At 33.5% G+C, this 23,115-nt stretch overlaps 2 protein-coding genes across 3 annotated transcripts; both read right to left on the bottom strand.

The window, feature by feature from the left end:
- Positions 1–3,602: 3,602 nt before the first annotated feature.
- On the bottom strand, positions 3,603–16,647 carry HIT1 (Membrane trafficking VPS53 family protein). 2 transcript variants are annotated; one of them, XM_085743253.1, is made up of 25 exons: positions 16,447–16,647; positions 16,268–16,362; positions 16,123–16,179; positions 15,867–16,017; positions 15,137–15,207; positions 13,482–13,606; positions 12,976–13,136; positions 12,733–12,874; positions 12,244–12,307; positions 11,914–12,099; positions 11,772–11,813; positions 10,982–11,086; positions 10,838–10,897; positions 10,549–10,626; positions 9,610–9,717; positions 9,437–9,502; positions 9,274–9,351; positions 9,069–9,202; positions 8,892–8,985; positions 7,858–7,935; positions 6,411–6,473; positions 5,604–5,672; positions 5,300–5,395; positions 4,230–4,270; positions 3,603–4,096 (listed from the first exon to the last, which is right to left on the bottom strand). In XM_085743253.1, the coding sequence occupies exons 1-25, from the start codon at positions 16,493–16,495 to the stop codon at positions 3,988–3,990; spliced, it is 2,322 nt and encodes a 773-aa protein (XP_085599379.1). In that variant the 5' UTR covers positions 16,496–16,647; the 3' UTR covers positions 3,603–3,987. The 2 variants fall into 2 exon arrangements, with proteins under 2 accessions (XP_085599379.1, XP_085599378.1); XM_085743252.1 differs by lacking the exon at positions 4,230–4,270.
- Positions 16,648–18,262: 1,615 nt separating this feature from the next.
- Positions 18,263–20,864, bottom strand: LOC146944882 (Tetratricopeptide repeat (TPR)-like superfamily protein). Its single transcript, XM_085743251.1, has 2 exons — positions 19,027–20,864; positions 18,263–18,585 (listed from the first exon to the last, which is right to left on the bottom strand). The coding sequence occupies exon 1, from the start codon at positions 20,733–20,735 to the stop codon at positions 19,185–19,187; it is 1,551 nt and encodes a 516-aa protein (XP_085599377.1). The 5' UTR covers positions 20,736–20,864; the 3' UTR covers positions 18,263–18,585; positions 19,027–19,184.
- Between the last annotated feature and the right edge of the window lie 2,251 nt (positions 20,865–23,115).

Raw genomic sequence — 23,115 nt, 5'->3', positions numbered from 1 at the left:
GTGTTATTTTTTTTATAAGTGTTATCTATACTAGAAGTATAAAAGTGCCATAATAACTATCAACTTTCGTTAGATGTTTTTTACCATAAAAAAATAGTTGGATGTTTTCCTATATAAATTCCCTTAAAGCAAAATATTTTCTACAAAAACAAGCAAATAATAACTTTTATTGTGAGAGATGAGAGGGTTAAATCATAACCCTTAGGTCAATCTTTATGGTGGTATTTAATTTTTTAAAATGGAGCTAATCTTTTCACCCATTCATCCTCATCCTCCTTTTTTTTTTTTTTTTATATTTGATTTTTCAAATTTTAAACCTAACCAAGAAACATGAAGATTTTTTTCAAAAAAAAAAAGGGTATTTGAATCTCTCCCTTTGTGATGGTGAAATGATTTTGGATGAATAATTAAATTGGTCTCTCTTGTATCATTAAAAGGTAGGTCTTCAATTGAATCCTTCCTTCTTCCCTTTTCATCCTCGTTAAAAGGTATCATTCATTCATAATAATACGGTTATACATGTTGATACATCAATGAAGATGTTGGAACTAGCTATGATGAAGCTACCCTTGCAAGAGTATTAGCCATCTCATTTGCTTGTCTTCTATTAATCCTATTGTTTGAAAGTAATCAACCACTTTTTTTGAATCAATAGCAAAATCCATTGATTCTAGTTGCAATTTTGGTACCCAATTAAGAGCGCGTAGGAAGCTCAAAGCTTTACCTATATTCACATTGTACATAGGTGAGTTTCACATTGTTTTGGAAAAGCACAAAACGACATTCGTCATCATGGATACACATACCAAATCCAACTTGATTTTGGTGTAGCGGAAATGATTTGTTAATATTACACTTATATCTTTTTATTTCTGGTTTTTCCCATCTGGTAGCAGCCTGCCCAATCCCACTGCCTTGCTGAGCTTGCACGGGTGTGTTAGCAATCTAATCAAGACCATTCATAGTATGTCTCGGGGTTATTGTGTTGGCCAATTTCCATTACATTGTTCCACGACTTCATATTCTGATGCTTTCAAATGCTTCACATTACTGGAGCCAAAAGAGCAGTTTGTTGCTACAGTAAGTGAAAAATAGCAGCAGCTGCAATTTCGGTTATGTGCAGTGCATTGCGGCTCCAATATGGTTCCACAACCTGCTAGTACGCCAAATTCGGACATACATTGGGCATAAAAACATAATGTGAATGCTATTTTCATAATTAGCATTACAAACAACATAATTAGATGGATAATGTATTCCTTTATTGTGAAGGTGAACCCGCGCACATTGGAAAACAACCACAACAATTTCGCCAAATAAGATTTTAACCGTCGGAAAGACTTTGAGGTGTCAAATACTGGACCAAAATTCAAGGGCTCTATTTTGGGTGACTTGTTGGATTAGAAGCGTTTTGATTATCGCTTTACTTGTGGCATGATTACAAAAATTTATGATAATTTTTTGATTCCATGTTTTGGAAGGCGGTACAATAGGATAGCCACATTACCAGGATTCAACTCTGTATGCAGTTGACGCGATTTCACGTCGATCCGAGTTTTGTAGAAGACATTGACTGCGCTCCAAACTTGAAGAGTTTGAACGCATTGAGTAACTCTTGCAAGAACGAAATCCAATTGCATGGTAGTGAGTAGAAATTGCACGACTCACAAGAGAGAAAGTCATTCTCGTCGAGTTTGATGGTAATGTAATGCGACCTGCAAAAGTTTTGAAGATGTTCTTGGAGGAAGAACGATCTTTATTTCCATATGTCTGATCAGACTCAGTTGCAGAAGCCATGGGTATGGATCACAGGCGCATGATACCATATTAGAAAAACAAAGATGATGAATTCATCTTCATCTTCATGAATTAGAGAAACTTAAATTGTATCTTTCTATATTAAATAAAAAATGAATCTCGACTTAACAATAGCTCTTATGAAGCTATTTATAAGGGACTATAACTAAAAAGGTTAGTTATAGTTGTGTTGACTTAACACATTTGGTTACACCGTTTCTGTTACACAATTTTAACTAATTGAGAGCTTATCAACTGCTCTTTACTCTAATAATTCAAATTGCTCAACGACATCAACTTTTGCTTACGTATGTGATGTGCCAACTGCCAACTGAGAATGACTTTTGTTTAACCTTCTTCACAATTGATTCTTATGCCCTATTATACAAAATTAGGGTTTATTAGAACTCACGTTCATTCCACACAAAAAATACATGGTTCTTAAACGTTGTAACAACAATGTCCAACATGTGACTTCCATATTTCTCACTATATTCCCGTTACACCATTATTCACATAACATGACACATAATTCAGCTTGTTTCAAAAGCAAAACAAAAAAATACACATAATTCAACTATACTAATGTTTCTAAGACTTGTTTTTGGACTGTTATGTTTCTAAGACACGGAGTAAGTTTTATTGTGCCAAAATCTATGCTTGGAGACTTGTTTTCGTTGTCGCTGGTGTTACTAGTAGTGCTTATTCTTACAAGTCATAAGGAATTAATGTTAGGCTCTCTCTGTTGAATTGAGCTTCTTGTAGAATCTGAAGGGGGGTGTTTTTTAGAGTTTGAGGCTCTATTAGAGCTTTAGATTCATGATTTGGTGACCCTCTGGATTCGCTTTGTTGTGGAATGTTGATTGCCTAATGGGTTGTGAATGAACAGATGATGAATGTCTTGATGCAAGGTTATGTCTCTGGCACAAAAGGAATCATCGCCACTGCTTCAGAAGATCACCACCTTTCCTCCTTCGTTATGTTGCTTCGTCCTCCTCTCTTTCTCATGTTTCAAAGAGTAATAACAAAATGGGTCCTTTTTTATTCTCAAGGTGCCTTTTGTTGTTGAATCACCAATTCATATTCAGCCATGCACAAAGATTCTCTTGGTAACTAAATGTATTAATTAATTAAGGGTTAAATAAGTTTTTTGTTACTAAAAATATATCAAATTTTGATTTTAGTCCCAAAAAAGTAAAACAAGATATTTTCATCCTTCAAAAATTTTCTGTTTCCAATTTATTTTTGGTCCCTAATAGACATAATTTTAGCATGACATGTATATTATTTCTTGAGCATAATAGATTTTCATAACTTAGACGCATCTTAAACATAAAAGGGTCGTAACCTTATTAATATGAACAAATAATGGGCATTAGGGACCAAACAGAAATTTTAGGAGGATGAAAACATCTTGTTTTACTCTTTATGGACTAAAATAAAATTTGTTATCTTTTTAGGAACAAAAACTTATTTAACCCTAAAATTAAAGGCTTAATTTGACACTTTTTTTGTTTTTTTTGTTTTTTGTTTTGAGGAAGACTCTTTTTTTGTTGTTAAGGGACCAAAATTAATTTTAAGTGACCAAAAAGTAATGTGACACATTTGATGTTAAGGGACCAAAATTAATTTAAGGGACCAGAAAGTAATTAAGCCTAATTTTCATATACTTAGTAGGAAGAGGAGGGAGAGAGAGAGAGAGAGAGAGAGAGAGAGAGAGAGAGAGAGAGAGGGAGAGAGAGCGAGAGAGAGAGAGAGAGAGAGAGAGAGAGAGAGAGAGAGAGAGAGGATAACTCAAGAGAGAATTATGCAGATTTGTAAATACTTTTATTTGCAAAATCAGCTTCCATTTGATTGTGTAAATTACAGATAAGTATGATATTGACCTTACATAAAGAATCAAGGGGAAGAAAAGCGCAAAGAAACAAACAACTAAATCAACAAAAAGGAAAAGAAAAAATTTACAAGCTTCTGGGCTCTGACAAAAAAAAAAGGACTGTATTACTCTATATTAGGGGTTAAAGAGCTTCCGGAAAGGCCCGTCCTTCCTGTCTTTGGCAGCTTCAGTTAGTGCTAGGAACCGCTTGAACCCTGTGGTGGCAGCTCCTCGTCCAAGTGCAGCAGCTCTAGTTAGAACATCCTCCCGTGAAGCTACGAGTCCAACAGCAGTGGGACTAGGTACTACAGGAGCTACCGGAGGAGCTGGGGCAATTGCAGGTGTAACCTGAGTTTGCTTAATTCCAGGCCCATGTTTGTTGAAATCGTCGAGTATGCTTTGTTGATCAGCTTTTTTAAGTCCCTGAAAACACAAGGAATAGGTCATGCCAACATGAAGCATAGGTGCATAACTTACAGATCATGCACTCAATTGCTTTTGAATATGGAAAACCATATTAGCATTATAATCAAGATAGTCAGGCTCGAGTTTTTACCTCAACTCGTTTTTCCTAGGAGAAATCGACTCGTAAACTACCTAAACTTAAAATAATATTAAAAGTATTATACACAAGACATATATACTAATATAATACTATAAATCCGTCAATAATTCAAAATAATAACTTAATTATAAAGCCGAAATATACCAAATCATCAGGATAAAACGTCATGCTCATAGATTTGTATCGAAATCCATAAATAATACCACCAAATCAAAAATAAAAAACACATGCATGACATATCTATACTAATATAATCCTATAAATATATCAATAATTCAAAACATTAACTTAATTCTAAAGCCAAAATATACAAAATCACCGTAATAAAATGTCCGTGTATCAAATACATAAATTATCCCACTAAATCATAAAAATCCAAAAAACCATCCAATAAAAATAATTTTAGAAGTTTCTAAAGTTGTTAAAAGTTAACCGATGTTAGAGTTAACTCGTTGTAAAATCAGATTCAATTCCAACTTCACCCAAATACGGATTTCACCACCAATTTAACACGAAATTCACACCTAGAAACATAAAATAGGGTGATTTTACATAACGTTTTAACATGAAATTTTGACAACATTGATTAAAATATCAACCATAAACAAAATATAAACAATTGAAGGATCTTTACTCATTTCTATTTTTTGAAGTTCTTATTTGTGTTCAATTATTTTATTCATATTGTCGGATTTAATATTTCTTCAAACGTTTTAATTAATTATATAGATGTAATAATGTGCTAATGAACTAGTGGCCTATCAACAGAAGTAGTGACATGCTTGAATTTGTTAAGAATTTACTAATTTTTACAGAGAGGATTTTGAAAGTGTTTTTGTGCTATGCTCCTCAAGTTTGCAGAATAATATCACTGCTTTCTTAAGAAGGTGTCCCAAATGCTTTTGACCTATTCATAAAATCTTATCCTATGTTCAATAAAAAAGCCCTGGCAGATTTTACTTCAAATACCAGAGTTCCAGCAGAACAAAAAAATAATGCAACAAGTAATCCACATACTAGAGAATTTAATAGAGAACTGGTAAGAAATAGGTAATTATCACCTTAAGCTCCAATATCCGCTGAAATTCCATGGGTGTACCCTCAGGTAGCAGTGCACGGTATGTATCAGCTACAGAATCAACTGGAGAAAGTATAACCTAACCGTGGACATCCAAAAAACCATTGTATCAGAAATAACTACATACGTGTTTGGTTATGCTTAATTTTTTGGGACAATTGTTTTCCCTAAAACTCCTAAGGTAAGATATTAAGTGTAAGATGTTCAAACCACAAAAGTAATCTAACTAATCCGAACATACTAAATTATTTTAAAATAATCTTCTCATTAATAAATGTATGGCACACCTTCAAAAGGGCCTCAGCTTTGCTCATCTCACGGCTTACAAACTTGGAATAACTTGTAGCACTTGATGTCTGTCGCATAGAACAAGCAGTCAGTGTAATGGGATAAACTAGTGCCAAATACAAGAAAAACTACACTTTGAAATGCAAAGAGAAGTATGTCATTTTCAATATTTATTTGACAAGGCCAAGTTCCTAAGAATTCCAGATAGCCAGGAGGGGTTCTTTTAGTCTATGCAGTACAATATATAAGCAAGATAGAATAATTGATTAATCCAGATAGTTCATTATTGTTGCTTTATCAGTTTACATTTAACTTGGAGTACAAGGCAACGACTTTTTCTCTCACTACTCTACCTTCTGTCTTCATGAACTAAATGCAAATTGAAGTAGCAATCATTTATACTTGTTGATATCTGTGCCTCAATGCCACTTGGAAAGTAGATTATTTTAATATGGACAGAGTTCAATATAACTTGGAATGGATAATCTGCAAAAGCTGAAACTTGTTTCATTTCTGGTTTAGCTTGGTTGATCATAATTTAACATATCAATCTTTAGTCTAGATAAGTGTGTATTTTTTCTATAGACTTTTATTACCAATAAATATAGTCCATCTGAAAACTACAGTTGGAAAATATTTAAATACTTCCGGTAAAAGATACAAACTAGAAGAGAGAGAACAGAGCAACACAAGTTTGCTGTGATGGTGATAACTCTAGCACCAACGACATTGGCATTCTCAAGTTGTATTTAAGATAAGCAGTAGTAACTACGATGGCAAATTAGCATTTGTATATGCTAGATTACCTGTCTACCAAGGGAAGGAATTTCAAGAAGCATTGACTTAACAGCTTGCGTATCCAATAGCATCTGCAGAAATCATTTTACAATTTTATGAACATCATAAACAGAGATCCAAGGAGTTCCTCAGAAAACAAAGTTGTTATTAAAACAAAATAAAATGGGAAAATGTTTCAGCAAGATGTTAAAAATACAGTTTAACTAAAAAAAAAAAGTGAATCAGTCTCAAACACAGTAGGAAAACAATTCAAAGTGAAAAATATAGTAAATATGACTACATTTTCTTACAATAAGCAAAGGACACTTGTTACAAATTACAATGTCAAATATATCATTGCAGTGGAGATACAAAAAAGATAATAATTATTTATAGGGTCTTGCTAACAAGTGCCCTAAGGCACTTGTTAAGACAAGTGCCCTAAGGCACTTGTTAAGGATTCAAAAAATAGAAATAATTGATAACTTTAATGTAGAAAAAGTTACTTTTTGATGTTTAATTGTGTTGAATACACAAATCCTAAGACCAAATTTCTATTTTAAACTTCTTATCAAGTGCCTTGTTAGCATTTCCCTTATTTATATTATTTTCGACAGTGATATCTTCCCTTATTTTTAAGAATTTTAATCTTGATAAGATATCTAGTCTAAGGAAACATATATTTATTAAAGTTGTGTATCTAATTAGAATTTATCTACAATTTTTTATTTTTTAAGGAATTTTATTATCTTTGGGTTACAAATGTCATTTATTTGCTAATGTATTTAAAACATGTGCATAATTGATAACAAATATTTCCCTTATTCAGAGTTTTAAAACTAGGGTCCATGGAGCATTCCTCCATAGATGAGCTTTCTATGATTTATGAGAGAAGTATCTTGTCAAGAGATAATCGCTAGGTTTGTCACGCTGATCATTTCTTCATTAGCCAAGCCTTCCACAATTGAGGTTTCGTAGTTCCTCTCAGTCAATTTAAAATTAGGAGAAACTACAACTGAAGAAGTATCTTTTCAAGAGATGTCCACTTGGTTTGTTGTGCTGGTCACTTCAGTTGTCAAGCCTTCCACAAACTTCAAGGTTTCTTAGTTCTTCTCCGTCAATTTAAGATTCGGAGTAACTACAATTGCCAATCCTTTCACAAACATTCAACAGAGAAGCCTGATGATAGACATTGTTCAAGATAACCATCTTCTAAGTCAGACATTTTCAAAGGCTCTTTGATAGGGAGCTGATTAAGGTATCAAAACAACCAGTCAGCCTCACACCCTCACGTAATCTTTTTCTTTTTTTAAAGTTTTTTTCTTCTTTTGAATTTTGGAGGATACTCAATTATCCTCTCTAATAAAATTTCTTCTATAGGAAAAGACCATCTTACCGGTATAAAACTGTCAAAGCTATGACTCGACTTTATTTTTTATGTAACTGAAAGGAATTAAAAGAAAAAGCAGTCAGTACCTGTTGAGCTCCAGTTTCTGATATTTGCTTGCATTTGAAAATGTTAGAGTAAAAGCGTGGGCCCAGAGAAGATGCAAGCTGCAGTTAATGAGAGAAAAAATTTAAAGACAACTGACTGCATACCATATGAATTATTAGGGATGATGATTACATTGATAATTACTAGGAGATAAATTCAGATAGTATCCATAAACAAAAATGATGGAAAAATCCAGCATAAAGAAAATTCACTAGACTTGAGTCAGAAGCCTAAAAGTAGCCAATACATTAATAGTGATATACACAAATTTACAGACACTCACAGAATAAGCAAAAAAAACTCATGCCACAGAAATTGTTAAAGATGAATATGAAATAATAGTCGTGTAGTCTTATCATCCAATTTATAACTTCTTTAGTTATTTATCACCCATTGCTTTTTGTCCCGCCTTTGTGTTCTACAATATCCTCTGTCGCTATTTCTAAGATTGTCTACTTGTATTATCTCGCCAAGGAAGGCAACGGGCAATGATTGGTGAAATGACTGCTTTGGAGTTTGGCCAAAGGGTATAGTAAAGTTTATGGAATACATTATAATGATACCTTCTCTCCAGCAGAGTATTGTGCTATGACCCACACTGCTATGGAGCTTGTTTGTGATAACCAAACCATTGCATCTTTTTTCAAACCCCATCTTTTCATGAGAGGACTAAACACAGAGAAGTTAATTGTCACTTTATCTGAGAGAATATCCTTTTGGACATCACTAAAACCTCTTCAGTGAATTCTAATAATTAGTTAGCCAATATCTTCATTAAACCTCTATATGAACCTTGACTTGATTATATATGTTTCAAGCTAGATGCATATGATAGATATGCTTCAATTTGAGGGGGAGTGTTGAATATAATCATGCTAAGATTATTATTCCTCTATTACCTTTGATAAGGTTTCCTTAGTGAGTTTGGGTAGTTTTCTATTTTTCTTATTGTGAGAGATTCTCTCGTGTATGAATTTGTACAGTTTTGTAAATTGTTAAAAGTATTGGTAATCACCTTGTCCAAAAAGAATTGAAAGTAGACAGGTGAAAGAAGACTTCCAAGTGAAGGAATGCTAGTGGTTAGAATCAAATTTATGGCATTAACATACCTGCAAAGAAATCATTACAATTAAACTAAGGAACTTTGTCAGGAGTAAGAACCATTAAAAATTTATGAAGGAATTAAACTTACTCCGATTGATCACCAACGCTTTCAAGGGTACCCCAAGGGACACGTGTCATTGCTGCCATTTCAATATCAAATTTGGTTTCCAGGCCATGCACTAAGGTTACCAATGATTTTGTTATAACGGCTGAAAATTCATCCTGCATAATTGCATAGCGCTATTAGAATGAGATCCATAATCAAAACAAATTATTTAACAAGACGCAATTACCTGAACTTCTGACATGTCCACCCCATCTGCAAATTGATGATCAATTATTTTAGAAACACTTTCAGCCAATTCACCAGCCTGTCAAGTACAACGCTAAGTTAGTATTTAGCAAAACTGTCATTTTCTCATTATCTACTGGACGAAGAATGTAAAAGAAACTAACCGTTTTATGGCAATATTCAGCCGAATTGACAATATAACAAATCACTCGTTCATCCCTATCAGATGTCTGTTCAACATATCCAAAGATTAATTTTGCTTGAGAAAAGAAATTTGTTTGATAACATGAGTGCATAACCTATCACACTTAATTAAAATCAATTCCTTTCAAGATACCTTTATCTGCCCGTCCATGCCTGTAGCCGCTGCAACAATTCCCGTGCCCCCCTTTGGAAGTCTTGCAAAGAGTTTTGTAGCATATGCTTTAAGAATTTTTTGGAAAACCTAAGATTGAAATGGAATGGAGTCATAAAATGCATGAGGCTGGAGACCATAATGTTCAAGCATATGCATTGTGAATTGCAATAAGAGTTCATTTCCTTTTGTGACCTAGAAGTTGAATGGTACTCTTTTTAACCCCTTAACAACCTACTACCAGAGAATCATATATTTAAGAAAGGTAGAACAATTATTTGACTTCGTTGCAAAATTATAAAAGACATTATCGCATGATGAACATGCAGCTCGTTCTAAAATCAGTCATGAACTATCCTCCACAGACCTGAGAATTCTCTTTTCTTTGTTTCATGGGAAGTAATAGTTAGCAACAATTTAGTGTCTAATGATATTACGAGGCCTATAACAAAAATGCCTACTGTTGTGATTCACAATTAACAAACAATTCTAAAAAATTAATTCAATCAAGGAAGCAGAAACTAAGTTATAAATATTATTTAATAAAAATTTTGATAGAATATCCTTATTTCTAAATGTCTCGTGAATCGAATCAGAGGCCTCCTATTTTTTACAGAGTTCAAGGATTAGTCATAAGTTAACTCAGCAGAACCACATATTATGGAACCCTTCAACTGGATTTCAGAAAGGATTATTTTTTCCTAGTTTTTGTTTTCTTTTTTCGAAGGAAAGAAAATGATAGCCGTAAGAGCAAGAAATATGAATGTGGAATTCTAAGAGACATTAAGAGCAATCATCCACGGATTTGGCTACCATTCAAAATAACAACCAAAAAATGAAAACCAAAAAAGCGAAAAATCAAGTTAGAAAGTTTATGTATTTCTCGATAGAAATATTAAACTCTATAGTTGAAGAGTTTACCTTAAACAAATTAAATAGTGTCTGGCTCTTCGTCAAAGCACTGCATCTCTTCAAGCTTCTCTTGATTATTAGGAACAACTATGTAGCACGACAAAAGACAACCAAGTTAACATAAAGCAAACCAAAACTGATCATCAAAATTAAGGGAAAAGATTTAAGCTATCTAACCATATTACCATTTTGCAACAGTTAATCATTTAACACGAATAAGAATTATCAAGGTCTCATAAGACAGTAACAATATAAACTGCCCTGTAACATATAATCTGTAACAAGATCTATGACTCACCTGCATGCTACTGGATAAAACACTACTCTGACCTCCCTCCTCAATATCCCATGTCTCCTCCTGTAGTGAATGAAACTTTCAATCAATGAAAAAAGCCAGAAGACAATCACAGAGCAAGTATCTTGATGGAAAGAAACAAATTACCTGGACAAGTTTTTCCAGACTATCCATTAGTGTTTTCTCTTCCAATTCTACATATACTGTTAAATGGGGTTCAAAGCAAGATGAAACAATTCCACGAAAGTTGAACTGTACAAACAACCAAATGTTTATCAGGTCAATCTTAATGAAACAGATCAACAGCAATGAAATGAAAACACCTCTAAGAAAGTCATTGTTACACTTATATCCAACAGTAGAGAAAATACCAAGGGACCAGTGATTTTTTTATACATCAATCGCACATGACTAATTTTTCATCAAGAAATTAATACTTGCATATTTTTAACTTCCCACTTTTCCATTTTGGAAAATATGAAATAATTAGTAAACTAACTGAGAGACAACTATTTGACAATACTTGACGCATAAGCTCAAACTCAGGATCAAAGGAACATAAATTGTGAAATCATGAAACTATATTAGTCCAGAAATTTTCAGGGTTTTAATTGAGAAGTAAAACATGAGAATATAACCACAACGCGTGATTTGAAAAATTAAACATTAAGTAATATCCTAATGTAGCACATTTTCAGTTTTTCTGTACAAACAAAACTAGTGTGGCAAACTTGGAATTATCGAATAAAGAGCAGCACCAGATAACAGTGACCAAGAAATGCAAGAAAAACCGCAGGAAGACAAACCAACAAGGTTATTCCCAAAAGCATCTATATCATTATGATAAGACAACAGAGACCACAAACATAAATAGATGCACATGACCTATAAGTTCAATTATATATATATATTAGGAAATAGCCATATAAAACCATACCCCAGCTCCAGGAACTGCCAAATCTTTGCTTCCATTCTTTTCCTATGGATGTAAAATGAAAACATTATGATCATTTGTAAATTGCAATATTCAAAAGTCTGTATGAATTAGTATTGTCAACTGCAATTATCCATGTACGTACTTCACTCTCACTTCCTTGATGTGCAGCAAGCTTTTTTTCGTACTTCTTCCGGATATCTGAAGCATTACTGCTGGAATTAGCACTTCTTCCTATTTCTTCAATCTCATTTCCAATCTCTCTGTTTTGAGTGCCTCCCCCGAATTTCTCAGCCAACTCATCCTCAAACTCTAAAGTTCGTTGTAAAGCCTGCAACAAATTAACATATGAAACACTTGAAATAAGACATAAAATCTAAGTGTTTTTAGCTCAACCCAAATCAGCTTCTCAACTGTAACATGTGAAACAATTATTGTAACAGCAAGGCCAGTATTTCATCTTTTGATGGCTTACCAACAACAAGGTCCCAACATCTGGCTTTTCCTTTAAATTAGAAAGAATGTCCTCAAGTTGTTTCCTGCAGAGAAAAGTTACATAAGCAGAATAATATTTTTGTACAGAATAACCCTAAACTAAGTTCGGTACATGTTCTGCAAAATTCTTAATTCCATCACTTTCTGTAAAAGCATATATATAAGTATACAGCAAAAACATCTCAAAATTTTGAGAGTTGATTAAATTTGACGTGGGAAATTCAATATCATACAGATAGGGAAAATTAATCAAAAAAAAACGGAGAGGGAAATCAAAATCTTAATAACTTTCCAAGCAACAGCAACAACAAAAAATTCATTCAAGAAATTAAAATGACATTTTACAACAAACTAGAAGTAATCATGTTTCACTATGGCCATGCAATCTCATAATGCATGTAAGGCATGAAAAACCCATCGCCGCATAAATCATGTTAAACAGGTTTTTACAAATAAATAAATATCATACCTAGTTTTCTTGCAAAATAGGATACACAGACGATAAGATACATGCCACGAAGAGGGAAATATTTTCCAAATTTCTTCATTTGATCGCATTCGGCGTTTAATCCATGCATATCTTCTTTCAGTTTTATCCAACTTTGCTAGTTCTATCAGATGGATAAAAAAAAAAGTCAAATTTGCAGTCATTTGACAAGAATGCTGTGACTAAAGTAATACAAAATAAACAATAGAGATAAATTAAACATACCAGCTCCTTCAAAAATTTGCTCATACGAAGTAAGCTCCCGATTGCAAAAATTATTCACCAACTCTTCCTTTACTGAAGGCTCCAATGCATCAACAACCAGGCAGGCATCAGACAACTGCTGTAGCAAATTGGTTTCTTCTGTCTCCTTTCCAGTACCTAGGCTGAGACAAAAACAGGAAATTGAGACCCACTTACATATAACCTTGGGGGGCTTGGGTAGCTCAACTGGTTTGAGCTAAGGGATAAGGAGTTGGAGGTCCTGGGTTCAAACCCAGACAAAGGAGTAAATATTAATCTAACTACTAACATTTACCACTAAAAAAAAGTTACATATAAACTCTTAAAAACCAAACAATTTTCTTAATTAGTGAGGTTAACTACAAGTCATAAACGAAAAAAATAAAGAAAATGTAGATAAGCAGTCGAAATGGACATTGTGTATCTAATTGACATTAGAGTGCCCATGGAGATTTTCACAGACGTGGATAGAAATAGAAACAATGTACCTAGAAAAATCAGAGAACACATGTGACTTGAGTATTTGCTTGATATTTTTAAACTTCTCTCTCAGTTCTATGATCTTTGGAATATCCCTATAGGCCTCAAAGTGGCTACATAGCTGGTTCACTGCCTGAAATACAAATTACTGTATAATTAATAAATAAAAATAAGGCAAAAACAAAAATAACAAAATATTTAGTTTTATAGATTAGTTTATTAAAAACGAGAGGCCTACTTTCTCCCTGAGAAAGAAGAAAGCTAAGGAATTCATAAAAGATTATTATTTACTAAGGAGTAAGTATAACTAAAGGAGATCTCCATAGTATATCATAATTTATTCAGCAACAAGTCAACGACAATAACCAAGCTATGTCAGTAACCTATCCAAAAGCTAAAAAACGAGGCAGACATCCAAAAGCACAGAATCAACAGGAACTGTGTTTCTATTAGAAAAGGCAGATATTAAGTATAAAGATGTTTCGTTTTACCAAAAATTAAAAACATATCAACACAAAATAAAACAACCAACAGCCTTTCGCCATCCCTCCATGTCACTTAGAGAAGCTAGGTGGTTAAATAGTTAGGAAAGTGTAGTTAGAGAGGATATCATGCATAAATAGCAAAAATAAGAATAGATGGGTAAAGGGAGGATTCAGGGCATTCCATAGTTGTATATGAAAGGAGAAACTCTTGGGATGAATTCTATTCTCCATTTTCTTTTCAGTTTTCATTTAGACATTCTACTCTCTTGATCTTTCTATCATTCTTTCATTTCAATTTCTTTGGGTTCATAACAATCCTGATAGGAACCTTTGAAAGTAAAAGATCAGATTATTTTTATGGATTAAACGCGACTGAATGGAAATCAGGAGAAAGAATTATCCTTCATGAGTCTAACATTTAACCTTCACAAAGGTTTTTCTCTCTCCAAACACGATACCTGATATTGGGAAAAACCCACTTTGAAAAGAGATGAGCCTTAAAAGAGTTTATAAAGAGTTACACCCCTCACCTTACAAGCCGGTTTTGTAGATGAGTTAGGCTCAATATAAAAATCTAATACTTGAATATAGGCTCAATTTTGGCCTTTTTTAGTATCTCCTCTATTTATCTAATTGAGTCTCCTCTAACTAATTACATACCTTAACTAATCCTAATTACTTTGACTCCCCTTTATTCTACCTTTCAATACTAACACATTCTCACAAAATCCAAACAGGACCCTTGGCACAAGAGTTGGAGTAGCTACTGTATGTCTAGAAGTCCACAAGTTTGAGTTGTGGAATCAACCTTTTATAGATGCCCAATAAGGTCACTAAATTGAGCTCCATAGCACAAGGTTTCCTACTAATGTTCAAAAGCTATGATCTAACCAACTAAACTATGTAAACTTAAATAAACCATAATTAAACCCTACTCACAAGCCCCAACTCCTAAACTACAAATACATTATAAACTTACACGGTAATCATAAGTATCATTCCATTACACACATTCAGAACTACAGTAGACTTGCTTCTAATTCTAACACCATTCTCCCAAGATAAACACACACAAAACAACAATCCAATAGCAAGGCAAACACAATGCAGCAAATAAATATTTTAAAAAGCCACAGTTATAAGTGAAAAAACTGCAATGATATTATATATATAGATACCTCCAGCTGCGCAGCGGCCTCTTTGTATTGACGTTTTGAAGCCATCACTTGAAGTTGTTCAACAGCAGAGACTGCCACATAATAGGTAAGACGGTTAAATAAAAGACTTTTTTTTTTGTTTGAGGAAGTTTAAATAAAAGACTTAAAGATGTCTATGCATCTTAAAAACTAACATCTAGGGTTGACCGACATTTGAAATCACCCAAACCAATGACATCAACTGATGGTGCCCCTTTCAACTTTCAATCAAAAGGTCAGACTCATAGTACTCCGCGTACCCGCGATTGAGACAATGACTTGATCTGTGTTAGTTTGACAAAAATAGTGGGAAACAAACAAATTTGAGTGGAGTTTTGAGACACTCATACTCATCTGTCCTTGTTTTTGTCGAATCAACACTGAGCAGGTCACTATCTCAACTGTGAGGACGAGAAGGACTGTTAGCTTCTACTTCCGAGGGTCAACATAGACCATCATTGCAGTTTTAAACAATTTTCAAGTACTGGTCTACTATTGACCAGTGGTAGTTCTCCTATCCTACTTATTGTTCTACTTGGCACGGCAGTTATTACACAATATCTACTTCTTTTTCCTAAAAACCTACTCTTGTTCAAGTTATTAACATATTTATTGAATTGCCATAAAGTTCAAATTCTAAATCAATAAAACTAGCTCTAGAACCATTAATAAATAACCATAAATGTTTTTTACTAAATAAAACAACACATACCAAGCATTGTGAGACGATGAAGAGCAGTAATCGTCGTAGTTATATGCTTCTTTGCAAAGTCCAATTTCTTAATATCCCGACATATTTCTTGAACCATTGTTTCACTCTGAACAGCTTTAGTTTTTATTTCTCTAATCTTATACATAAGTTCCTACATCACAAAACCAAAAAAGCTTAAAAAATCGCATATAAAACCTACCTAAGAACACAACAGAAAGGTTAAAATTCCGAATCAATAAATAAAAAATTAATTCACCTCAACAGCACGAGTCGCAGCAGCAAGATCTTCTTTAGCCTTAGTTCCTGAATTACTCTAAAATCAAAGAAACAAAGGCATGATCAAAACGCGAAAAAACACGAAAGGAATAATGCAGTGTTAATTAATCGGAAAAATGGAATACCTGTTGACGAACTGCAGATAAAATTCCAGCATCAACGGTACGAATCTCGTTCTGGATTTTTTGCATCAACGGTTCAACACCAGAGAGTGATGCTTCTGTAACGAATTTGAGAAATCGATTATCAATTAAAAGCACTTTGCGATTGTAATTGAAAACGATGAAAGTGAAATTGAAATTACCGTTGGGGAACATTTGATTGATATACTCTAACGCGCTTGATTTGTCCATTGTTGAGAGTGAGAAGAACTGTGACGATATGTGAATGAGAGTAGTAGATGGATCTAATAATCGCTTTCTGAATCGCGCGTTTGTAGAATTTATTGTTTTTGATTTGTTGTCGATCTGATTGCGGAGGGTATTGAGTATAGTGATACTCGTTTATTCTTCTTTGATTCTGGACTTTGCTGTTATATAGTATCAAATTTAGAGACTTGTAACGAAACTTTGAGAAAAGAAAAGAAAATTGAAAGATATAACAAGGACATGACAAAAAATGGATTTTATGTATTATTTTTGAGCTAAGTAGACACCCTTAACGTGTATCACTCTGGAAAATTAATAAAGTGGTCACGTGCATTTTAGTTGCGTGACCACACATTTTTCAGCTTCTAAATAGTGGTCACGTCACTGAAAAATATCGTCACACAGACCATATATTTGGTTAACTGAAATTTTTAAAAGTGATACAAAGAGATGTACACATTAAGGGTGTCTATCAATCTTTATTCTTATTTTTAGTTGTTTTAACAAGTGTAATATTGCACATATTAAAAAAAAAATTAAAAAAATATTGTCTAGTAGTTTTTTTTACAATGCATACATTTTTTTATACAAATATCAGTATATCAGTATGTTAATCCATTTAAAAATTGTGCATGTTAATTATTAGTATGTTATAATAATCTAATTTGTATTCTCATCTAGAGAAAAATAATCTAATTTATATTCTCATATAGAGAAAAATAATCTAATTTACTATCCATTTATGAATTTATCTGATTTTGTAGTTTTTTTTTATGTTAACCCTTTGATAATAGAGAAATGATATTTTGACAACCACTTTTTAACAACTTTTGGACAACTTTCACTCTCATACTCACATGATGTTGTCATCCTCTCTCTTCCTTTTTCTCTCTCCAATGTTTTTGACCAATAAGAAGTGAGAAAAACAAGGTTGTCAACAAAGTTGTCATCAAATGGATGTCAAAATATCATTACTCTTGATAATAATAGTCTCCAAATTTTATGTTAACCCTATCCATGTATACTAGATTCTATTAGTGTAAGATATTTTACACTATAAATCAATTACACTTAAAAGTATAGTTGAGATTCATCACCCATAATTTATTTTGAGATATACATTTTGATTATTTATGTTCGATGAATGGTTAATGACTCGTGAGACTTTGTTCACATAAAAAAAATTGTGAAACTTTGTTAATTTCATTAACTATCAATTGAACCGCGCTAACCATTTACTTTGTTGTGGGATTTGTTGTCAAAAATTTACATCAAATGTCATTTTTCTACAATCTAACATTTAAGTTTTTTCCCTCAAAAAAAACATTTAAGTTTTTAAAAAGGGTTAATTAAGTAAAGGGAAATGTTAACCGGTGCCCCTGGGGTACTAGTTAAGGTGATGATTAATATGGAAACTTTGCATTGGGAAACGATGAAAAGTGAAATGTTTTACTTTAGAAAAGTCAAAAAGTTGTTGTCTTTAATAAAAAAAAAATCTATTTTTAACTTTCTTAACTAGTGCCCGGGGGCACTGGTTAACACAACCCTTAAGTAAATTATTCCTATAAAAATCAAGAATTTCATTTTTGATTTTTAGAAGAAAAGAATTACACTTTTTAGTCTCCATGAAATTTTCCGTTGGCATTCTTCCATGAACATTTTTTGTAAGTTAAACTCTTTTAAATCCTCCTTTCCACTTTAAGTGTACATCTAACTGTGGGAGCATCTTCTTGCACTCGAAAGAACTGCTAATTTTCAACTTTTCATACCCAGTGATGCGTAATTTGAATATTGTAATGTCAGATTTTAGTTCCACTTTGTTCTTCAGATTTTGATAAGACACTATGATCCAAACTTTGTACATGAAGTATTAATAAGCTCAAAGTATTTGTTGCAAGTAAAGACAGGGCCTGGATTTGTTGCAAGTAAACTCGCTGACACAGGGACATATCCAAGTACAGTTCAAAGTGTGAAGCACTGAAGTATTAGTGGCATATTCATCATCTTTTTCTGAGCTTCTGCTAACCCAGCAAAAGCCTGGTTTTGATCCATAAGCTCAATTTTTGCAAACTTTCCTGCCACAATCACAAGAGAAAATAAGGAACTATATAAAGGTACACTTAAATAATGACAGAAAATAACAAATGAAACTCCAAAGTATTAATACACTCTAAAGTATTCTAAAATACATCCATTATTTGTCATATATACATGTCATGAATTACATGGATTCTATTTGGTGCCAGGGTCAACGACTATAAAACAAAAATATTGATAAAACATGAGAACAATCAACAGTGTGATATGTTTTCTTGCCTACTTGGAGGTGGTTTGTTGCTTACTTGTTCAAGCCAAAGAGTTTCCTACTTGGCGGTTGGCATATGAACCACAATATTATATATATATATATATATATATATATATATATATATATATGAAATAATTAATGACACCCTAATGCCCAAGTCAATAACAGGAAAATTAAGGTTAAATGTTTAAGTTAGAGTTGAATATACCTGAGAGCATTCTCATTGGATGACTCAAATAGGAGTGGCATTGTGGTCGTGGTCATGGATGCAGGGTCATCCCAGATAACAAGTAGCGGTGTCGATCAGTTGGTAGCACACTGGTTGGACAAAACTCCTTAGTGTTCTATTTAAATTTAGCCGAAAAATCAAGCAGAAAATGGTCTGGCATGTCCATTGAAGCCCTCACCGATCCAGCTATTGCCTGCTTCCTTGACCAACCCTTTTGCCCTCATCATGCTTCTCAGCTCATCAACACAATCCCACCTACCAATGGCTGCATAAAAGTTCGATGCAAGCACAATATTGCTAGCTTTGTTGGGTTCCAACTGCAAGAGACTCTTTGCAGCAAATTCACCTCTTTCAAAATCTTGACTGAGACTGCAAGCATTCAACAATGATATCCATACTCCTGCAGTAAGTGTAGTACCCTGCTCAATCATATTTTGATAAGCAGACCATACTTCTTCTATTTTACCAGCTCGGCCTAAGATATCTATGAAGCATGCATAGTGCTCCGGTTCTGGGTCAATACCATATTTCTCTTTCATAATATTGAAACATTGTTTTCCTTCCTCCACCAACCCGGAATGACCACAAGCTGATAAAACAGACAAAAAGGTCACAGAATTCGGCAACACCTCACTCCCATCGTCCATCATCTTCCAAAATAGCTCGACAGCTTCATATCCACACCCATTTCTTCCATACCCATCAATCATACAAGTCCATGAAATCACATCCTTTCGAAAAACCCCATCAAACACCGATCGGGCTTGCAAAATCTTCCCACATTTAGCATACATATCCAACAATACATTACACAATTGAGTCTCAAAAGTAAAACCCTGACGAACCGCAACACAATGCACTTGTTTCCCTGTCAACAAATCCGACTCCTCAGAGCAACAAACTAAAACACTAGTAAGTGCAACAGTATTAGGCTTCACCAAGCTCATAACTTTAAACGCCTCACGATATCTCCCATTCTTAATACACCCAGAAACCAACGAATTATGCATCATATCATCTTTCCATCCTTTCAAGCCATAAAACACATTCAAAGCATGATGAACACACCCAACACTAGAATAAAAATCAATAAGAGCAGTACTCAAAACAACCAAATCACGCCCCATAGCCACAACCAACCCATGAACCTGTCTACCAAATTCCAAAGCCTTCAAAGAAGCACAACACTTCAAAACAGAACACAATGTAAACTCACTCATCTCAACATTCTCCCTACCCATTTCCCTCAAAACACGAATAGCCTCATCTGGTTTCCCGCACCGTAAAAAACATGAAAGCAAAGCGTTCCAAGCAACAACATCTCTATGAAGCATTTCATCAAACACCTTGATGGAGTTATTCAATGAGCCGTGTCTTGAATACATGTCAAGTAATGCGGTTTTTGGAACGGTTCCAGAGTCTGAACCGGTTCTGATCATTTGTGAGTGGAGTTGTTTACCGAGTGATGGAGAGGATGGACGGAGAAGAGGGGTGAAGGTGTGGGAGTCGAGGTCCATGCGTATGCGGCGGAGAGAGAGGAAGAGGTTAAATGCGGAGATGGGGTGGCCGCGTCGGATGTAGGAGGTGATGAGGGAGTTGAGTTCCGAAATGGGTCGGTGGAGGAGTTGGTGGTGGTCGGAGTGAGAGTGGAAAGATGATAATGGCTGCGCCACTGCACGCTTCAGCATCTTCTTCTGAAGCGTTCGAAACTATTTGAGTAAAATTAAAAAGAAAAAAAAAAGTATTTGATTGAGTTTTATAGAAGGGAGGGAAAAAGGAAGGAAGAAATTGAACCTATGGCTCTGTTGGTAAAATAGCGAATAACTTAGACCATTTACAATGGATTTGTTGAAAGGCACTCTCAACATGTTGAACCAGTAGAGCATGAGAGTTTTAAACATTTAAGACCTGGTACCTAATAGGTACCTCCATTGTAGAAAAAAAATGAAGGTCTTAAAAAATGGAAGGTCTAAATTAAAACTTCATTCTTAAATGGGTCCACATCACCTTTTTTATTAAAATAATAATTTAAAAGTGTATTAAAATAGATAGTGTATTAAATAAATAATATTGGTAGGACCCAATTAGACCTTTTGTTAGAGGGTCTCCATTGGAGTGGTTGAGTACCTATTAGGTACTATTATTAAAAAATTATTAAAAAGTAATGTGTCAATGTGGGACCCATTTAAGACCTCAAAGATGAGAATCTCCATTGTGGATGCTCTTAGAAGGGTGTGTTTAAAATGATAGAAAAATGATGTGGAGGTGAGAGGAGATGAAATAAATAAACATGTTGAATTCTGACACGCTAGCGCCACGTGTCACGTTTCCATTTGGCAAATCCAGCGAGTGAGTTACACGCGCCGACAGGCGCGAGTGGGGGAACAGAGGACGCGGAGAGAGAAGGCTGTTTGGATAATAAGGGGACACTTGGCAGATTTTGATTGGCTGCTTCGATTTTTCTCATTTTAATAATTTAAACTCAATTATTTCATTGCAAATAATTTTTTTAAATTTTTTTTTACCAAAATTCATGATTTTTTTTGTCTATAAATAGAGACTTGGTTCATTTGATTTGAACACAGAAAAAAATTAAGTTTTTCACTATCTTAATCTTATTATTAGCTTTCTATTAGTTTTTCTTTTGAAGTTTTAGTCTTTTGAAGTTTCGTGATTGAAGATGATTTGTATCGTACTAATTAAGTTACTTGTGTGTTATGTGCTTAGTTTGTTGTCTTGCATTTTAAGTTATTTGTGTGTCACATGCTTAGTTTTTGTCTTGCATTTGAAGTTATTTGTGTGTCGCGTCCTTAGTTTATTTTTGAAGGAATGTCCTTAGTTTATTGTATTGCATTTTAAGTTAAGAAAATAAAAATAAATTATTTAAATAAATTTTGTTTTTACAAAAAACTAAAAAATAAATTGTTAAGTGTTTTTTTATTTTAATTTAATTATAATCGATAATTGTAATTTTATGTAATGTAAAAAAATATAAAATTAAATAAGAATAAGAAATAAAAGTGATGGGGTAGAGTGTTGAATGAAAAACCATTAGAGGTTAAAAGTTGAATGAGTGTTGAATAAGAGAGAGAAAATGATGTGAAGTGTTGAGAATTGAAAAAGTGGGTGTTGAGTGTTGTTGAATATTTTTCACCATTGTAAATGGTTTTAGAGCATCCGCATTTGTAGGGTCTTTACCATATAAGTCCCGGTACCTAATAGGCACCCTCAATGTGGGGAAAAAAATTGAGGGTCTCTTAAGACCCAAGGTCTAACTTAAGACCCCTAATCTTAAGTGGACCCCACACCACTTTTCAATAAAATAATCATTATTTGAATTGCTTTTGTTGATTTTCATTAATAAATAGTTATTGTTGGAACCCATTTAGACTTTTTGATAGAGGATCTCCGTTGGAGTGGTTGAGTACCTATTAGGTACTATTATTAAAAAATAATAAAAAAGTGATGTGTCCATGTGGGACCCGTTTAAGACCTCAAATGTGAGGGTCTCCATTGTGGATGCTCTTATAAGCTAGTTGATAGCTGATAGCTGATGACAGATAGCTTATAACGGATAGCTGATAGCTGCTGACTTATAGCTGATAATCTAATTAAAGTGTTTGGTAAAATTAATGGTTCAACTAGCTGATAAATATAAAATGACATCAAAGGACATTCTTGATTCGTAATAAAATTTATATTAACTAATAGTATTTTAGATACTTGAAAAATTCTTGTTTTTTAAAGAAATTGGTAATTTAAGTATTTATATATTATTAAATTAGTTTCTTTTTTTTCCTAAAATTTTATTTTGAATTATTTTTCATTTCAGTTTCTATACTTTATAAAAAATTAAAGTGTAAAGTTTTATTTTAAATCAAAATACAAAATAATATACCCATAAGATAAAAAAAAAGTGCTAAAGGAAAAAAAACAAAGATGCATATATATTGAAGGGACGAGTTGTATAAATATACAGCGATGACATTTTTTTTAGAAAAAGAAATTGCAATAAAAAAATCGTATATTAATTTGAAGTGCCCACTCGACGTTGTACGTTAAGGTAAT

Source organism: Medicago sativa, chromosome 2 (assembly GCF_051527215.1).
Source record: "Medicago sativa cultivar Bolivia chromosome 2, Bolivia_mono, whole genome shotgun sequence".
Classification (NCBI taxonomy): Eukaryota; Viridiplantae; Streptophyta; class Magnoliopsida; order Fabales; family Fabaceae; genus Medicago; species Medicago sativa.
This window is presented reverse-complemented; position numbering and strand designations above follow the sequence as displayed.